General features: G+C 36.8%; 1 protein-coding gene across 1 annotated transcript in view; it reads left to right on the plus strand.

Moving 5' to 3' along the window:
- The window catches only part of LOC135072654 (headcase protein), a 72,839-nt gene extending 59,691 nt beyond the window's left edge, over positions 1-13,148 (plus strand). Inside the window, exons 3-5 of the mRNA XM_063966666.1 lie at positions 9,390-9,578; positions 12,207-12,395; positions 12,913-13,148. Coding sequence (XP_063822736.1) covers positions 9,390-9,578; positions 12,207-12,395; positions 12,913-13,083 — 549 coding nt within the window. The 3' untranslated portion in view covers positions 13,084-13,148. The remainder of the gene's footprint in view (positions 1-9,389; positions 9,579-12,206; positions 12,396-12,912) is intronic.
- The last annotated feature ends 6,242 nt before the right edge of the window (positions 13,149-19,390 follow it).

The raw sequence follows: 19,390 nt of genomic DNA on the forward strand, positions 1-19,390 counted from the left end.
TTCCTCATTAACAGGTTTAGGCGGCATAGATACAGTGTAGGTTCCATGACATGACCTTGTGGAACTCCTGCTTTCACTTTATCAATCCCTTTAAGATTCTACTTGTACAAAAACTGAGTAAGCATCGCTTGTGCATCGGCATTCTTTTCACTCATAATAATATGTATATTCATAATATTTATTTATTCATTATTTGCAAGTCATATTTCATCACATACTGTATCATACTTAATATTAACTCTGTAAGGGTGTAGCAATTTTACAACTTATAATAATTTAGGTACTGAGTGAGCGCAGCTTGTGCTTCGACATCCCTTTCACATTTTTGAGTGAGCACCGCTTACACTTCTGCCCCCTTTTCACTAACAATATACATATTCGTAATAATTCAGGTACTGAGTGACTACCGCTTGTGCTTCGACATCCCTTTCACAATTAAAGTGAGCACCGCTTGCACTTCGGCCTCCTTTTCACTCATAATAATATAAGATTTATAAACATTAGCGTTCCATTTCAATTCAGTAAATCGTATAAAATTGTCACATTGAGACCAGCGTTTCTTTATTTTACTCATAATGTAGTTTTAAAATAATTCAGCTATCTACTGAGTGAGCACCGCTTAAGCTTCAGCATCCATTTCACGATTAAGTGAGCACTGCTTGCTCTTCGGCATACTTTTCACTCCTTTGTCTAATAAATAATATTAAATCATTACCTCCATTGGTGCCAGCATTGCTACCAAAATAATATTCTTAATCACCTTTTTTTTTTTTATCACTTGCTTTCCTTCTAAGTAGTTTGGTCCCGTAACAGTAATATAATAAACATTCTGAAGTAAGGAATTCCACCATTGCTTTAACAGTAACATTATAATTTACATTACATTACATTTTATTCTCAATATAGTCAACCAATATGTAAATGTTCATAAATAGGACCCAGTAATCATTACTTGTACACATGATTAAAATAGTTGCCTGCAAATTTTGTCACGTACATATCCCAAAATGAGTAGTAATTGGATAGTCCACATGTCTAATCTTAACTCTCAATGCGCTTTTCATAATTTAAAGTAGGTATCCATTGGTGACGACTTTTCACATTGTCAAGTCTCTAGTTGACTCACTCTAGTCTCAACTCTCAATGCATTATATCCTAAAGTAGGATCCATTGGTAACAACTATTTATTTCACATTGTCAAACCTCTAGTTAGACTCACTCTAGTCTCAACTCTCAATGCACTATATTGTAAAGTAAGTATCCATTGGTGATGTGACTATTTCACATTTCAAATCTCTCATTTTAAATTCACTTTAGTCTCAATTCTAGTATTCGCTAGATTCACAATCGGCCTTGTTATTACTGCACTGCTGTCCAGGGTTTGTTTGGAATTATAAATGCTTGATAACTTTAGTGCTGCTCCTTTACTCAAGGAAATAGTGGTGAGTCTGGATGTACTACTCACATCTCGCATACACGGTATGGTGGATTAGATCACTATCATAAGTTTCATTAATGCTTTTCAAGTGTGACAAACTAATGAAGTACCACTTATATTCGTCAATATGTCTACCACTTCATAAGACAAGACATGTTTATTCAAATTCAAATTATTTATTTCTCATTATGGTAGATAAAGATTTTACCACGTGTTAATCGTACCTATGTTTTTTCAAGTGTATCCCATTTATAAAAATTCACTGTTTTCTATAAGTTGGAACACATTATCATGTATCTGTATACATACATCTTGGATTATTTCACTGAAATGGCAGTAAATATACTTTTCTTTGTTGTCACGTCCACTAAATGTATAGTAGTAAATGTATATATTAATAAGTACTTTCACCAAACGTACCTATAATATGTAAAACAATAACACAATCACTTTGATTTCATCATTCACCATTATTGTTCAGTTTCATAAAGTCCAGCATTAAAACTCTTCTCATTTAAATGAACTACGACTTGTTGTATCCTTTGCAACTTAATTATTTATGTATGAATTTCGTATACATAATGTTCCGATAATGTTTTATAACAATAACTACACTCGAGCCTGGAGTCGGTCATTTGAAATGTTTGTAAACATCTCAGTGTCCACACTTGTATCGACTTCCATGGACAAATTTTCATATGTGGCCAATTAATTATTACATTATCATCTTCAACTTTTCATTATCTTATGCTGTTAAATTCAGTTACAGTCCGGAATACCGGAAATGTAATGTAACATTTCCGGTGTAACATCATTATCTTCAGATTTTAAAAGTGGGAAGCAAATAAGTATGCGTTATAACTCTTGTGAACTGGGTCGATCGTTGCAGAATTCAGTAAGTACTTACTAACTCTTCCACCAATGAACTTGAATCATTATAAAGAAGTTTAGTCCCATGTAAATAGATACATATAATATAGTACCTACATATTATGTACTAAAATAATGTCTTCATTTAACACTGGAACAGCCACTTCGAGAATCGCCAAGATAAACGTAAACTTTTACTGTTTGCAATTATCGCTCTATTTTATTAATATTTCATTTATTCTAGTGATCGGGTTTTCAATAAAATTTTGTCCTCCGTCAAAAGCCTGCTTAAGGTATCTTTTGCTACTCGTATTATATCCATTATCAACAGGCAACTTTTTTTTTTTCATTTTCTTAACGTTCCATTTATTAACCTTTTACTTTTATTTCCATCCCTGGAATATCATTCTGATTTAACTTAATCACCAAATAAGTACATTACTTATTTTAGACTTTCGTATACCATATTTTAAGTGTACCTTGAAATGTGGTTAAATTTATTTCTGTATAATATTATAACATCTATCCATGCGAGGATTTTATATCTACTCAATTGAGTACATTGTTTTCACCGTATGACACTCGTAGAAGCTGCTCTCAATTAACAAAATGCTCTAAGATCTGTCTGTCAGGCACATGCCTCCTCGTAGTCTTGTTTTGAATTTACATAGTTGTATTCTCCAATTTACACACCTCTAGTTCTTTCGTCTTCAGTGTTGTAGGTCTCGCATATACGTAACAACAGCTAAATTGAGTCTCATAAATCATTAGTATTGTGTTATCAATTCATTATCAGGCAGGTCCACTAGTACACTGCTCGAAAATGGTAGGTAAACATTAAACTCTACATAAATTACAGAGAATGTGACCATGTAATATGAACTTCAGAACGACGAGTCTGTTTCGATTCCTTGTCTCGCAAATAAGCAGGTTGCTTCTTTTATTTTTAAGTCGTATGACATTTGTCACGGATATTTATTTTTTTACATACATCACTATCACATTTCACATATCAATAAACATACATTCTTTTCACATAGTATCACTCGTATATTAGTCTCTTCTCCATAGTGATTCAGGTCTATAGCTTACTTATTTGTTAGTTCATTCATCACTATTCATTCACTATAAAATATAGGGTATTCGACACAATTTGTGTTACTAGAATCAAATAGTTCGATTTGCATCAATTATTATGGGTAATTTGTCTATTTATAAGAATAATCTCTGGCACCCTTGTATTTGTTCTCATAGCATTTCCCTTACTCAATAATTCAGGTATCTATCTACCTACTGAGTGAGCACCGTTTAAGCTTCAGCATCCATTTCACAATTATGTGAGCGCTGCTTGCTATTCGGCCTACCTTTCTTACTCAGTCATCGAATAATAATAATAATTACAACATTAACACACCATAACTTTTCCCAACGGGATAGTTACACTCAAACTAATATAACGTAATTTCAATGATGTATCTATTTTCACTGCTAATTGGTTATACCACCAATCACAATAAACTGTCTCTTGGTAAATCAATTGTAGGTATGCTTTAAAACACTGTTACCCATATGGTACACAATTTATCTAGCTCTAATTTCGCTACATCCGCTTCAACAAGATCAACAAACGTAAACTTAAAACCGCTCTAAATAACTGTTGTAAAAACCAGTAATTTGATTAAAATCATATTCATCGATACTACATGGTATCGCTCACTACACATGGCTGTATAAGCTGCACTGGATGTATTACACATCAGTTATGTATTAAATTACCTTGTTCCGGTTAACAAATCATCATTTAATTCAAATCTTTCAATCAGTATCTGTAAACATTACCTGTAAAATCATTGTTATCATCACAACATCACCGGACTTTCGTGATCTTTACACTTAGGTATCAAACCATTATTAACTCAAGTTCAATTTTTCATAGTGACGTAATAACCAATACGTTACTCATATAATATCACAAACATTCTAGCACAATGGCTACCAAATCTGAAAGCCCAACTGTTAAATCCCACATTGATGGTTGAAAACAAATTACTTACTTATCACTTCATTTACCTCAGATACGATTTTATTTCAAATACATTGCGTGTGGTAACATAAATGTAACGCAGACACATTTAGACAATCACGTAGGTGTCGCTTTTCAACTTGTAAACTTTGACCAATCTTTAACCACTCTGACAGTGTTAATTACGTATCTTCAAAACAACTCCATTCACTGGAGTAATGAACTAATTACCGAATCTTATTTATTTTTCGACGTCAAAATCAAAACACTTATCATTTGTGTTCACATCTCTACGACAATTAGGTAGTCTTACCTACTTATTATCGATTTGTTAAAATTACCAACTTTCATCGTCCATGTGTTCAGTCAGTCAATGTTATGATTATTTCAGTACATTTGCCATTTGTAAATATAGCAGGTACCTATACCTTTCCATGGGCTAAAATACACAAAATATAAATTATTATTACCAGTAACTCTTAAAATATATGTATCTCCATAAATCATGTTTGCACAATCACGACAAATTGTCGAACCAAATTCATCATAATAGTAACAAATCACAAGTACTTACTTTGAACCTTTAGAACCACACACAATGGTGTTTATTGTTTCGAGGCCTCGCCACGAAATTTTATCTTAATGGTGTTAATATAAACACAGGTTCGCTTCGCTAGCGCAATCCGAGTCAGGATGTGTTTGTTCCAAACAGCATGTCATATTACATTATTTTAATACAAAACAATTACGAACTCTATATGGGTAATTTAAATTTACTTAATTTACATCACCATAATTATTATTTCACAGTAATATATTCCATAATTGACTCACATAACTTCTAATAATCCTTTGTCACTTTCAAATAATTCACATTTATTTTGTTAAGATCTTAATAACCAATGATGGAGTAAAAATAAAATTAATGAACTGTGCCATTATGATATATTTTTATATTAATCATAAACTATCTGCTGAGAACTTATCTTTTCTCTTAGTAAAATGGTACTTTTACGAATTCAATATATTCACTATAAAATCATTTTTAGCAATTCCAAATTCATACCTTAGTTTCTTGCGAAGATCTAAATTATAAATATCTTCAATACTTGATAAATAAAAGAAATCTTTCTTTGCAAAAATTGCATAATGACATCCTCATACCAAAAATTACTCACTTCGCGTTTTTTTTTTTAATTAAATTAAAATTTTAAATTATCGAAGCAGATCTTCTCAAATAATAACGTAAGTAACAGTATCCAAAATAATATCAGTTTTTTTTTTTCTCACTGTATTTTCCATTCATTTGTTGTGAACTTTATCGCGCAAAATAAAAGCGCATAAAATAAGGACTTAATGTTATTTTCTGCCAGTCAACTATTGATTGAGCGGCTACTTCCAGAAAACTCACTTGTTGTTTCATGCAACTGCATCAATAATAATAAAAATAATTTACATACCAATGGGCGTCGGACTCACTTCTGATATGTTAAATTCGTACACATACTCACTCACAAATTGGATATTAAATACAAATAGTCTGAAACCAACTTATTCACCAATACCATAATTTGCCAATTCAAGCCATCAATCATAGGTACACAACACACTGATATTTTAGAAGGCTCTCGGGTCATGGCGTTTAGCTCGCGGCCAACGTTCGAATGCCACAAGGAATATCTTTTTGTTATCCCGTACGACTCCCCGCGTTCCTCAGGTGTAATTTGATAGCCAAATCAGCGTTAATCCTTTCGTTGCTAACATCGTTGCTAACAAGATGCTATGATAAGATTGTACCGAAGCCGTTCAATTGCATTACTGCAGAATGCATTTTCAGATATAAAGAGCGTTGTATTAACGTTGGGCTCTCAGACAATGGCAAACACGGCGGAACGCAGGATAAATGTATTGAGCACCGCAAATACCATCCACTTGCAGACGAACGTATTGTTTGAGATGGCCCTGATGAAAAATTGCCATTCCGCACCCGTCACCACTCGAGACTCATACGTTTCAACTTCCAAACACGTCCAAATAGCTAGGAGTTCGACGTCAGTTGAAAAATCGGTTCGTTTGAAAAATCAATTATGTATTTAATTCGCAACTGATCCGCAGTATCGGGTGTCTTGTTTGAACTAATTGGGTTTGCGGTTAGGTTACGTTTCACTCGGTCTTCCCGCGACTCTGCCTCGCTTCGCATTTAATTTTTGCGCTATGCTTAGTTGCGGGTAGTGCCGACGTCGGCGAAATATAATAGGAAAAGTTTCATTTGGCTAATTAAAAATAAGCCACCCCAGGGAACAATCCAGATTTATAGCCGTTATTCAACCTCCGGCCGGCTATGGCTGTTATTTTATGTTGAAACACCCGTTTGCAAACATTTTGCTAGATAGATACTCGCACACAGAACAATGGCGACACAACGTTGACAATGTAACATGAATAACTTTTAGCTGTTAGAGGAACGTACGAGTATCTACTTTTCGATTTTGACGTCGAGAAAAGATATTTGTGAATTAACTGAATACAAAAACGAAACTAACATTATTATTTTGTATTATTAAATATTTTGACGTTAACAATAAATTATGTTCAATTAAAAACTTGTTCAAGCGCATATTTGATAGTTAAGATCGATATCGGATGATGAATTGGATGTACGGTGCTAACACTGCAGGTGATTGTTTAATTATGTTTTGTTTTAATCACTTCCGTTCCCGGGCGGGGCTGCAAAAGCGCAGCGGTGGGGTGCCCACAGGCCCGCTGCCGCCCCATGCGCTCTTTAATTATCGCGTCACCTCCAATTCGGAAAGTTTTAATGTGTGTACGTTCGTTCAGCCGCACGCCGAGAGCGGCGCTTGAAACGCACTCCATCCCTCTCGGCACCTCGTTCAACTGAACACTCCTAGCACTTGTTTGAACGAAACAAGAGAACCGCGATTAAATTTGTTCAGCGACGAGACGTAACTTTACTCATCATCCTTTACTTCAATATGTGCCCCAGACGCTTCGATTTAACTTTAAATATTCTCCAAAGTGCGCCCGCGGAAGCGGCGGCGAGCTGTAACGACGACTACATTTCGACACCATCGAGACCGAGTTTACCGGCTGCCAAGTTTCCCGCACTATGTAAATTCAGACGTAATTAGAGGAAGCTACGATCGTCTACTCCAGTTAAATAGCCCAGACTGCTCGTGTTAACTGACTCCAGACCAGACCGAATCGCTTTCTGCCCTGTTCGTACGACTGCGGCCGCTGTTATGTACTCAGCGCGTAATGGCCCTACCTCCAGTCGTCAGAAAGTTTATGTGACGGTTTACTGCCTCGCCCAGTCATCGCAGACAACTGTAAAAGGCGACGATTGCGAGACAAAGCGTGATCGGATTGAGTAAATAAATAGTCTGCGTCGGGGTGCTCATCAATCTTGCAGCACAAAAGTAAATTGTGCAAGCTGCAGCTCCGCTTACGGGTCGTCGCCCGCAACCTGCAACCTCACTAAACTTTCGTGAGCGCGACACTTAACAATTTAATTGTCACCCATTAGTCCTAAGGCGACGACTCTGCTGTTTTAATTAACTCCCTAATTCATAGACGTTCCATTAACCGAGCTTTTGTCTCTCATTTTTCAAGCGTTCGCGATTTGGCACTATCAATCATAATGTACGAGCGCGAATGTCGGGCGAGCATGTGTTGGCGGGCAGAATCAATCATCTGCTTGCAGACGGAACCAGGCAGATATTTATCACTCCACAAACTGGCGACACGACTGATGATTGCAAATTACGAAACGGGAGACACATTCAACACTTGAACCCTAATATTTACACGGTGTAACATAACCGGAATAGACGTTTATGTTAGAGTTGGGAAGCAAGATATCGCTGCAGTGTTTGCTATGCCGGATGGCCCGACCCCGCGCGCCGCCCGCTCGTCTCTTGGCAAACTGCACTGCACTATACTGCAAATCATACTGAGTTTGTTTGCGTAGGTCAACGCTCTCAGCGAGTACGTTTTATGTGTTCCTGGTGTCACGACGTCACTCTAATAATAGATAGGAATGCTTAACATCAATGTATGCACATTGGCATGCACAAGTTCCTTGCTTACGAGTTTGCATTCTGTTTCATGAAGGCAATCAACTGCGAATGTTCATAATGAAACGGCTTGTGTTTTGAACAATAGGAGTGGGTCTGATATTGCCAAATGAGGAACAATCGGCAAAGTAACCAGTTCGGTTGGGGAATGTGTATAGGCGTTGGGCTTTGACAGTTGATAATATGTTTAATTAAGTTGTGGATGGAGCCTACGCTGCAGCGTGACTCGTTAAACTTTCATTATTATTCGCTCGCAAATTGCTCGTACGTGAACGAATTGTGCTCACAATCGATCTCTGCGGCGCTCGTGATCCTTTGTTTGACTTCGACTCCGAATTCAGCGTAATTGCCTTTCAGCCTTTCATTATTCAACTTTATGCAGTCATTTACTTGCGTTATTACGAAGGGAGAGTTGCTGCGGTAAGTGTCGTGGGTGGATGCATTAATCGTAATATGTAAATGTGGGGATATGAAATATTGAAATTGCGAGCGTGGTTTTACAATAACGTCTACTTGCGGAGAATGGGGTCGACCTTTTGTTTCAATGGGAAAATTATGAAGACCTTTATGACTAATCATTTCTAATAGCTTTCTCCGTGCAATACTCTGCATATATTTCAATTAGACAGAAGATGTTTATAGGTAATTTACTGTGTTTTATGAACTCTACGTTCACATCAAGGAAACAATTAAACATTTGGCTGTTATTCCCGCGGTTTTAATAGCGTGCATTACTTTTCGGTCTGCCACAGAAACATCCTTTCTAAAACCGTGACAAAAACTATATTTTTCTCTGTCTCAAAACTCTACCTGATCAAAATCGGATCAGTGGGTTGAGTGTGAAAACGTAACAGACATACAGATACTTTCGCATTTATAATATTAGTAAGGGTGGATTAATTATGAACTCACGCAACGCAACGAATCTTAAGACCATAATTAACGGGACTTTCTGTTGTTCCAGATTGAGGACGAGGGTAACCACGGCAACGACGACACGCGGCTCTTCATCCTCTCGACCTTGGCTGGGCAGCACAAGCCGCGCGTCTCCTGTGCGCTCTGCAAGGACACGCTCCACGTCTTCGACCGGTATCCCCTGGTCGATGGCACCTTCTTCCTGAGCCCGAGGCAACACACCAGCAGTGCCGTTGAGGTAAAACTCATTTTTTAAACCTATGAATAGCTTAATTTCATGACTGCCTCTTTCTGAATTACCTGTAAAACCTTTGGAGGTGAAGCCTTCGGTAAATTAGAGAGGATCGTACTTCTCCTGCTGTGGAAATTAAATTACCTGGTGATAATGACTACCTCTTATAAAAATGAGGGTTCCTTCTGACGCAGTCGGGTAAAATAGCACTTCATCAAGCAGATCTAAAAGCAATAAATATATTCCCTTTCAATAAAAAATCTATGGTAATTTGCATTTTGGCTGCTCGTAAAAAGTAGTATGTCAGTTGACTAGACGTGTCAACTAAACTTATGCTATTAGTCTGGAAATCAATGTCTAGGATGTAAACTAAGCTTTGAATCCTATTTGAAGGTTTCAAAATGTTTTACGTAAGCCACTAATCCTAGCCTAGCTAAGTGATCAATAGCCCACAGACTAGCACTTCTACCAATCGGTCTAGATCATAGCATTTAATGAGCATCAACCTCTAGTCATGTGGGTAACTAATCGCGTATCATACGGTGCATGTTTGCATAACAATGAGCGTGACTCACAGGCGTCGTGTAGCATTCGCGAAATACCAAGGTTTTTCAGTGTCGGGCTCAATAACGTTCCCTGTAAACATTACACATTTCGGTTTCTTACTCTGAGGTTAGAATTTTTTATACAGATTTTTGCCAAAACGTAATAATCAGCCAATCTGTACTAGTGTCACTTGGTAATATTTTTTTTTTCAAAAAGGCAACTTTTTGTCCACATCTGACAGATGGAAATTCTGAAATAAAAATGTTCAGAAACCCTTCTTTAGACAGAGATAGCAATAACTTGAATGCGTCACAGACATAGGTGAGTCAACCTCATACTGTCTTGTTTAATTGGTGAACTGTACTTTGTGGCGAAGTGAAATCGAAATCTGTTTTGCGGTCTAATAAAAAATGACGTCTGTCTACACAGAAAGAAACTCTATATCGTTATTATTTAAAAAGTTTTTATTTAGGATCAGCTGAAACTTAAGTGCCACTTGCTTAGACTCGAGAACTAGAGCGGAGTTTTATTTTAATGATCCTGTTCGCAAATTCCTTTACAATCTGGGGTACGTTATTTAGATTCATTATAGCCAGTCTTGAATATAATTTATTCTGTATCAATATCATAAAGACTGTATCAGTTGATGATCAAAATTAAACACGAAATTGATTGCGTTTACGAACCTGCTTGGAAAACAGATCGTTATCTATATTCAATTCTTTATTGACTCCTAACAATGTCTACAGTACGACAAGGAAGAAGCGGATGTCTAATTACAATTTACGTTCTTAAACAAACAATGGAGGAACGTTAAATTGGATGTTGATTTTCTGTAGGTTTATTTATGAACGAGATTGACATTTTGAAGGAATCGCAAAGTCCTTTGAAACTTAAATACGGTACGGTTTGTGTAACGTCCCCTCGCTACTTATACGATTGTTCTTGGGGTGTTGATCAGATTACTGGTATGGTGAATACGTCTTGTATTTACTTCTGTTTTAAAAAGTTCTTTTCCGTTCTTCCAATAAACAACGTCACACCGTTACACGTAACACGCAATGGGTTTTGCATTAAAAATACTTGAATATTTGTGAATATAGCACCGTCATAAAATTCTTAAATTTTTTTAGACATTGCGCCATGCCGAATACCGTTATATTCAAAATAACCTCTTATTTTGAATATTCTGCAGAAATTCTTAAATCTAATCAACAACAGTCGCTCTCTGTCTTCTGGCGGCATTCCAATACGTGTGAGAGAGTCGAACATCCCAAAATTTTGTCTCTAAACGTGTCGACCGGTGATGTTTGCTCAGAGAATTAGGATCTTTCTGGATATTTGAATGTTTGGCGTTAGAATTACCACGCATATCCTGGGATTCCTTTATACGCTTTCCTTTAAAATTTCCTTCCGAAAATCCTTTTAAGCAATCACAAATAAGCTCAACCGTTGCAACGCTTTAACTCGAATGATGTTAATTTTTGAGGACTCGGTCCGCGCTAAGTGTCCTTTTTAGCGGAGCCGAGTCGAAATGTGGCTTTTAATTTGAAAGAACATTTTTTGCTTAGTCACCACTTCCTCCAAAATTACCTCTGGGTGGTTAAACAATTCGTCCTTTTATAAGAATTTGGGATTTATGCTCTTTTACGTAGTCTGTAACTTTCCTCTGATTTCTCAGAGTTCATTAGGATTGTAACAGGTTTGCTCAATTATCTCAAGCTAAGGTTTTCGATCATTAGTAAATTTGGGCAATTTAGGAGAAAGCGTAACCTCAAATTTTATCTAGTTTTATCTATCCGCGTAACGTATAACTTTTGTCAAGGTTGTATTTATGTAGCTATTGTACTGTACCAATTTCAGATTAGGCGATGATACACGATAAAACAAACAGACCAACCTAGGAGCCACAAAAAGTTTGCTTAACCAATTCGCGCGCAATACTTTGCGTGCAACTACAACCCCTATTTTCTTTTGGTGAAAGTGGAAGGTTGCACGCAACATTCCCTGGAGAACTGCGACTATTTTCAAAAATTCTTCTTTGTCGCGTGCTTTTGTACATGCAACTACAGCCCCTATTTTCTTTAGGTGAAAGTGGAAGGTCGCACGCAGTACCTGACTTGCGTCTGCATGGGCTGCTTGGAGCGCTGCGACCCAGAGCGCACGATCCGCTGCCGGTTCTGCGGCCAGAAGTGGGAAGGAGCGTCGCTGGTGCTGGGGACCATGTACTCGTATGACATCTTCATGGCCACGCCCTGCTGCGCGGAGCGACTGAAGGTATGTATACTTTTTCTTCTTATTTAAGCTAAAGACGTAGGTAGGACGTAAGATATTTCGGACCGAATGCAGCCGAAGTGATAGTTTGCATACGGGATTACAGTTCCAGTTGAAGTGGTGCGTTTGAATCCTGCTGGGAACAAATTTATTTATTTATTTATTTATTTATTTTATTTGGTGCACAAAACAGGGATACAACTATAACATACAAAGCGTTTAAAGCAGGTTATACAGTATAACTTGTTGCAGCTCCAAAACAAGTGCACACAACACTTTAGTAGGGTTTAACAAAATTTTAGTAGGGTTTACGTAGATTTATACTGGAATATTGGATTTATAAACAGAACATTGTTATTCATTTGTAGGTATTTATCTAGACCAGGCTGTTAGCTAATTTTGCCTTCAAATGACTGGGCGATTAAATCATAGATGTCTCGATATGAAGTTAAAGACCATTCCCATATTTTAGCGTGTATCACTTCTCTCTTTTCTAAGCTTGTGTCATCTCTTTCTACAGTGCAACAGCTGCTACAAGCCACTCCTGCACCCGCAGCAGCGGCTCAACTACTCGGACTACTCGCACCCGGTCACGTGCCCGCACTGCCGCGTGCTCGACACGCACTTCGTCAAGCCGCTGACCTACTGCTTCACCAAACGGGCGTTCCCGCTCTTCCAGCAGTGGCCATAACAGTCGGCGGTGCCGGGGACCTCCCCCGGCACCCCCCCTGCCAGTGACCCCTGGACTGTGGCCCCGTCGCCGCCCCGCCGCGCCTCACCCCCCGCCCTACGTCCCGTCGTCAACACGAGCATGGCCTCCCGAGCCCCCGAGCCGGCCGCCGAAGAGCCCGCAACCAAATACCTCGCGCCGACCCTCGCCAGCATCACCGAGTCGCTCTCCCTCCTCGGGCTCAGCCCCGAAACCCTCGCGATGAGTCTCGGTGAGTCCTTGGCCGAGCGGTACCTCGCCTCGCTTCGGCCCAAGCCGGTCGAGCGGCCGCCCCTGGGCTGCGGCGCCGTCCGCCGCGCCCCCCTCCAGGAACCCTCTCTCCAGCTCTTCTCCAACGACTTCATGGACTACCTGAACCAAATCGCGTAAACGGTGGTGACTGGTGCCCTCGAACTTTTTTACTCCTCGAACTTTACGTGCGTTCGATGACTAGTAATAATTTCTGTTAAATTAAGTTGGTATTATTGAAAATAATTTTATGTGTCGGTTTAGAACGTACTATTGATTTTATTTTAATTTTATTCTGCACTTTGTTGATTAGATGTTGATTTTTATCGGAAATAATAAATTAGCGATATAGTGATGCCAGGGATTGCATTTTTTGTTTTTCGGTTCGAGTCTTACCCGGGATGTTTTCCTTTTGAAGGACTTGCAAAGGCGTGTTTTTAAATTATTGATTACCTTTCAATTCAGTGATACTGATGACCCTATGTGATAGGGACGTTTAGGGTGTGTGTTGTTTAGTTCAATTTAGTTTATTAGTTATGTTTTATTTTAGCAAAATTTTAAACCTAACTTAAGTGTTATACAATATTTTCGTAGGTTTATTGCGAACTTTTATTTCCTCCCACCAAATGGCACTTTGGTTGTATAACTCGAAGAAGCCATGTTAGTTTATTATCTCTAATATCATTTCATTTACTTACTTATAATTTAATCAGCAGTAATAATGGTAGAGGATTTTAATTGTAAGTCATTGCTGTGTCACCAATAATATGATTAGCTTGTCTATATAACTATTACAGTTATTGTAAGGTTTGTCTTGTAAATTGTTACTTTTTGTTTCTTTCTATAATTTATTTGTAACTCAGTGATTAGCGGGTCGTTTTTAAAAGAGTATTTATTGAAATCGAGTTATAATAGTGTTTCTAAATTGTGCCATATCAGACATGATGATTGTTTTTGTTTTGTGGTGGAAATTATCAAAATTTATGAACACCACTAATCATTGAGAATTTGAGAGTTTCTGTTTTAGTTTGAAGAGGATTTTCATTTTTGTTGAATTCTTCAAAGTGTTTGGCTAACTCTATAGGTTTAGGTTTAAGGGTTTTCTATAATTATCATGGATGTCTATTTATTTATAAGTGGATAGCGCTTGACTTACGAGCGTTTAAGTGATGTGCACGTTTACTCTTAACTGTTTAATGTTAACATTTTAGGTAAGGTTTTTATACATTGATACTATTACTCGCAAAGTGATTACAAGTGATAACGTTAGTTTAGTGAGTGTGTAGTGATATAAAGTGGTGCGGATTGCTAGGCGCGTACAGGACGAATCGTGATACAGGCGGACGTTTCGCAATTTAGGCAATAATTCTTATCAAGACTTGACACTTTTATAGGTAAAAATTTTGCATTGTCCTTCTAATCGTACTGCCATTTTACTAAATTTTGGGATTTGCGTGCTCGGTGTTGTTGCTTTGTTTTTCTTTTGTTTTTTAAGAACAGCCTCGCTCATTGGTTTAAGATTTAAATTTCTGACCATCAATTGTTTTTTATTGTTTCTATTTTTTACTTTTTTGTTTACAAGAATGATTGTTTTTTTTTGCAGCCAGTGATGTAAGTATTCAGCAAACACACCCAGTACCGAATCCCAGTTCACTCGGACTGAATACGTCATGTTTTTAGCTAGTACGATATCGAATCTGTTGTGTAGTACGTAGAACATCATCGTCATCGCTACATTTTGGGGTTGCCAGGCGTTTGAACTAGACTTAGGCCGTGTGCTGCTGTTAGAGTCCCGATGATCCTATAGTGATGGGCTCCTAACATTTTTTATCGATATGCGTGCCGTTTGACAGAAGCAGCGGTGCTTTGTATTTGTGTTTTTTTTTTCACTCAGCGCACGGCCTTAGTGTTATTAACCGTAATAAATGCTTTCCAGCCAGTTGCCGCGCAACCTAGAGTTGTAACGACCCAATAAAGATTTTTTCATCGGGCAACAGGCTGGTAATAGTTTTTCAACGCTGGCAACACTCGCTAACATCACGCCATCATCCGCATCACTGCAACTCATCGTCATCCTCATCGCACTGTGTGTGAGGCGGCGACTGACTCCTGTGGCCAGGTCATGATGCACTTAGACATTGATATTGATACGTATCATAGTTGCTTGGCACCGTATCACGAACCTGACTCACTTTAAAAATAAATATCATGGATCAAAAATGAACTATATTTTATGCAGTTTTCGGGGTTTTTTTTCATATTTTTTATGATTTTTGAAGAACGCACATCAAATGTATTTCAAGAAGTACCTCGGTACGTGCAAAGAAAATATTTATTTAAATAAAGTAAATTTCTTATTTTACTGTTCAATTTATTGAATTTCATTTGTGAGTTGGTGAAAGTTCAGAGAGCAACTAGATGTGTATCATTGTTATTTTAACAATTTAACATTAAAAATAAATCATATTTCGAAAGTATATGCCCAAAACTATTTACTATAGAGAGATTTGTATAAATTTTAGATATGCACTATTTTGAATCATCGGGTCACAGTTGCCAGTCGTCATGAGTGGTTGTAATACCTCTTACATTTTATATTAGTATCCTTCGCTTCAAAGTAAATTAAGACGAGATTATCTACCTAACATAGCGTGGCGTCATAGTATTGTAAATATGCCGTTAGTCCTCCACGAATGCTTACAAAAGATGTTTAAAGATATATTGCATATTCTAGATTAGCCATAAATCGATAGTACATAATTTCAACAATATCAAAGAATCCCTAATTATTTTAACAAACCGGCGGAATCACGATGACCCTTCATATGTTATTCAATTTTAATTTTATCGAAGTTTGCTCGTTCGAATATAGAATTATATTTAAATGTTTAATAAAAAAAGTACATTCAAATAAATGTATGTACTCTATAAAGTATTTGAAAAAAAAATTAACGAGCTGTTGTTGGTATATTTAGGAAAATATTAAAAAATCCAGATCATCTGATGGTGTACATGTACAAATGTGGAGTGAAGAGTCATCGGAGTTCCGACCTTATAGACGTGACATAAAGTATAAAGTCATATTGTTTAATAGTCAATACAGAGCCATCTACTTAGATTTATCATATTACTCGTTTAAATGACGCTAGAGTCGTCTGAACCCTCTATCCGGTACAAACTGAAAATAATAACTATTTTGGAAACTATATCAGTCCGCCGACTCACCAATGATGTTTATTTATTATAGAATTTTCAATATTAAAGATAGTAAAATATAGTAAATGAATCATTGTGGCTCCTAAAGTAAATTCCGGTATTAGAATATTATAAATCCTTAAGTTGCATAGTACAACTTTACACGGTAAAAATATTTAAATATATCACTAAACCAAATAAATTTATAACAAATATTACAATTATAGTTATCATTCAGGTAGGTATAGTTCCTTGACAGACCGTAAACAACGCTGTTGTCTTTCATAAAGAACAATATTTATCTGACTAAAGTACAATTCATAGACTAAACAAAATATTAAACTTAAAAAATATCATTGTTTACTAAAAACAAAAAACTAAATTTCTATAAGTTTGTTTACTCCAATAATGCAGGTATGTCAAGAAACCGTACATGTTTAAAAAATCTTTTTGTAATGTTTTTTCTTACAAAACTTTTTTGGCTTTCTACTAAGTATCTATCTATTTTACGTGTAAAAATGATATCAAAACGCTTTGAAAGGTTGTATAGATTAATAGAGGACTCGAGTCTCAGCAATAGTCTTGGTTCTTCCTGACAAAAACAAATAATTATAATTATCAGAATATGTTTGATTCTTCATATTTTACTCACTTAGTTACTTGTTCAGTTTAATAAATGTAATTACACGAACGTTGCCAACTTTCTTAGTTTATTTGCAAATATTTGTTAAATTTTTGTAATTAATAACAATTTATTTAGACACCGACATTCGAATTTCTTAATGTTGAATTTTAATGTAATTTAGTGAATTGCTTAAAAGTACAAAGAAACAATTTGTTACTTTTGCAAATTTTATAAAATAAAACAAATACATATTAAAGGTAACACTGATCTAGGTAATCTATACGAAATAGTTGGTGTAACGTCCTATGTATCACAGTCGCGTTACATTGCACAAACTCCGTTACATGTAAAGAAATTTCGTTTTTATTCGGTTATAAATTTAGTATCGGAAATTGTTACTTATTATAGAAAGCTATATCTTGTATCGGTTCTTTGAATTTGATTAATTTACGTATTTTATCGAAGCTCCTAGTTACATACTTAGAAGCACACTATACAAGTGACGTCATCGGCATAATATTCTTTGGTCTATAGGTATTGTGTCTCGCTTTTAAAATAGGTTAATCTACTCTTTTTCCAACGTAGCTCTTATTTAGGATCGTAGGGTTTCCTTTAAGTATAATGTGTGAATGGGATGAGTGTTTGCGATCACAATTAACATTAAGTTTAGTATGTTTCATTATTGCACCTCGTGCCAAACGAGTTGTTTGTAATCGTGTAATTTCTGGTCATAGTAACTGCGAACGCAGTCCAGTGTTAGGTATGTGAAAATTTAAATTTAAAATTCTCGTGATAACGTAAGTAACTAAGCGCACTCGATGTCACGCCACTACCACTGCCGGCTTTGAATATTAAATTTTTAGCCGTACTAGAGTCTACGTCATATATCCAGACCACATTCGACAGTTTGAAATTTCACCGAAACTTTTCACTGAATTTTTAACTGAACTGCGAGTTCTACTCATGTATGTCGGTTATAGTAGGAATCACCAAGTTGGTTGTTCTAAATAAGGATGTCGATTGCGACTGTCGGGGTAGCGGACTTATAAACAAATGTTTGGAAATGTATGACTCATGTCACGCGATCCCAACTCTGTATTGGCAGCAATACAGCTCCTATATGGCTAAAGCCATCGTTGGCGGGCTCTCCTAAAAAATCTACACGCTGAATGTCCAAAGTGGCGTGATTTATACATTTACATGCATTTGGAATTAAAGTTAGCCGCCTGATATAGGTCTCCGCTGCCATTTGTCGAGCGGCAGGCAACAATGGAACTTATGAATAGACTCTAAATCTACAAAGAATGAAGGCAACGATTGATCATTTTGTACCCCAGTCCATAATTCACGCTCAAAATTTACTGAACGCGTTGGCTGATTCTAGTATACGGCTGTTATTGGTTAGTGAAAGATGCAAATCAAAACGTGTTAATTATATTTTGATACTCGATGTTTTCTACACTAATGTAGTAAGTTTGTATTAATCTTTCGTATTTACTGTGTAGGTAGTAACGTCGCGCTCTATCGCATTTACTAGTTGCAGCGGACCAGTTCAAGTTACAGCACTGTTGATAAATCTAAATATTCCATTTCACTTTAATAGACTGAATTTATTAATAAAACAATATAACTATCTTTCGAACTAACAAATGCGATGGGAATGTGTATCTGACACCAACCGTGCGACGGGTCACCGAGACCCAGCCACATTCGATCAGAAACGATGTAAGACGGTCCAGCAAAAGCCAAGTTTAAGAACTAAACAAAATTGGTGATAATCTTACGAATTGGATAAAGATAATAATTAAGTTATTGCGTGGCAATTAGATTAACGATTTTTACTACGTAACGCGTGGGGTGCATCAGGGTATGAGTGTCATAATTTGTATTAACATAAACTTTTGTACTTTCGTAACGGTAACAAGTAATTTAGCGGTAACATTTTTCTATTAATAATATGTAATGCGTATCTATGCGATAAACATCAAGTAATGTACGTTTTTTTACTGAAATGTAGATGTAGTATTTTTGTAAGACGAAACCGAGTCTCGGGCTCGTACGTGTATCACAGCGATAATAGATATTGTGTAAGACTGTTTGTCTGTCGAGTGTTGAGGAGCAGTCTTTGGTCAGCATAGTTCTGCAGCAGTCGTGGATGTATTGGGAAAATACAAATCGTAAGACCCCTCCTCGATACTAGGCGTTCAAAGTTAAGGTCAT

The sequence above is a fragment of the Ostrinia nubilalis genome, chromosome 6 (assembly GCF_963855985.1).
Source record: "Ostrinia nubilalis chromosome 6, ilOstNubi1.1, whole genome shotgun sequence".
Classification (NCBI taxonomy): Eukaryota; Metazoa; Arthropoda; class Insecta; order Lepidoptera; family Crambidae; genus Ostrinia; species Ostrinia nubilalis.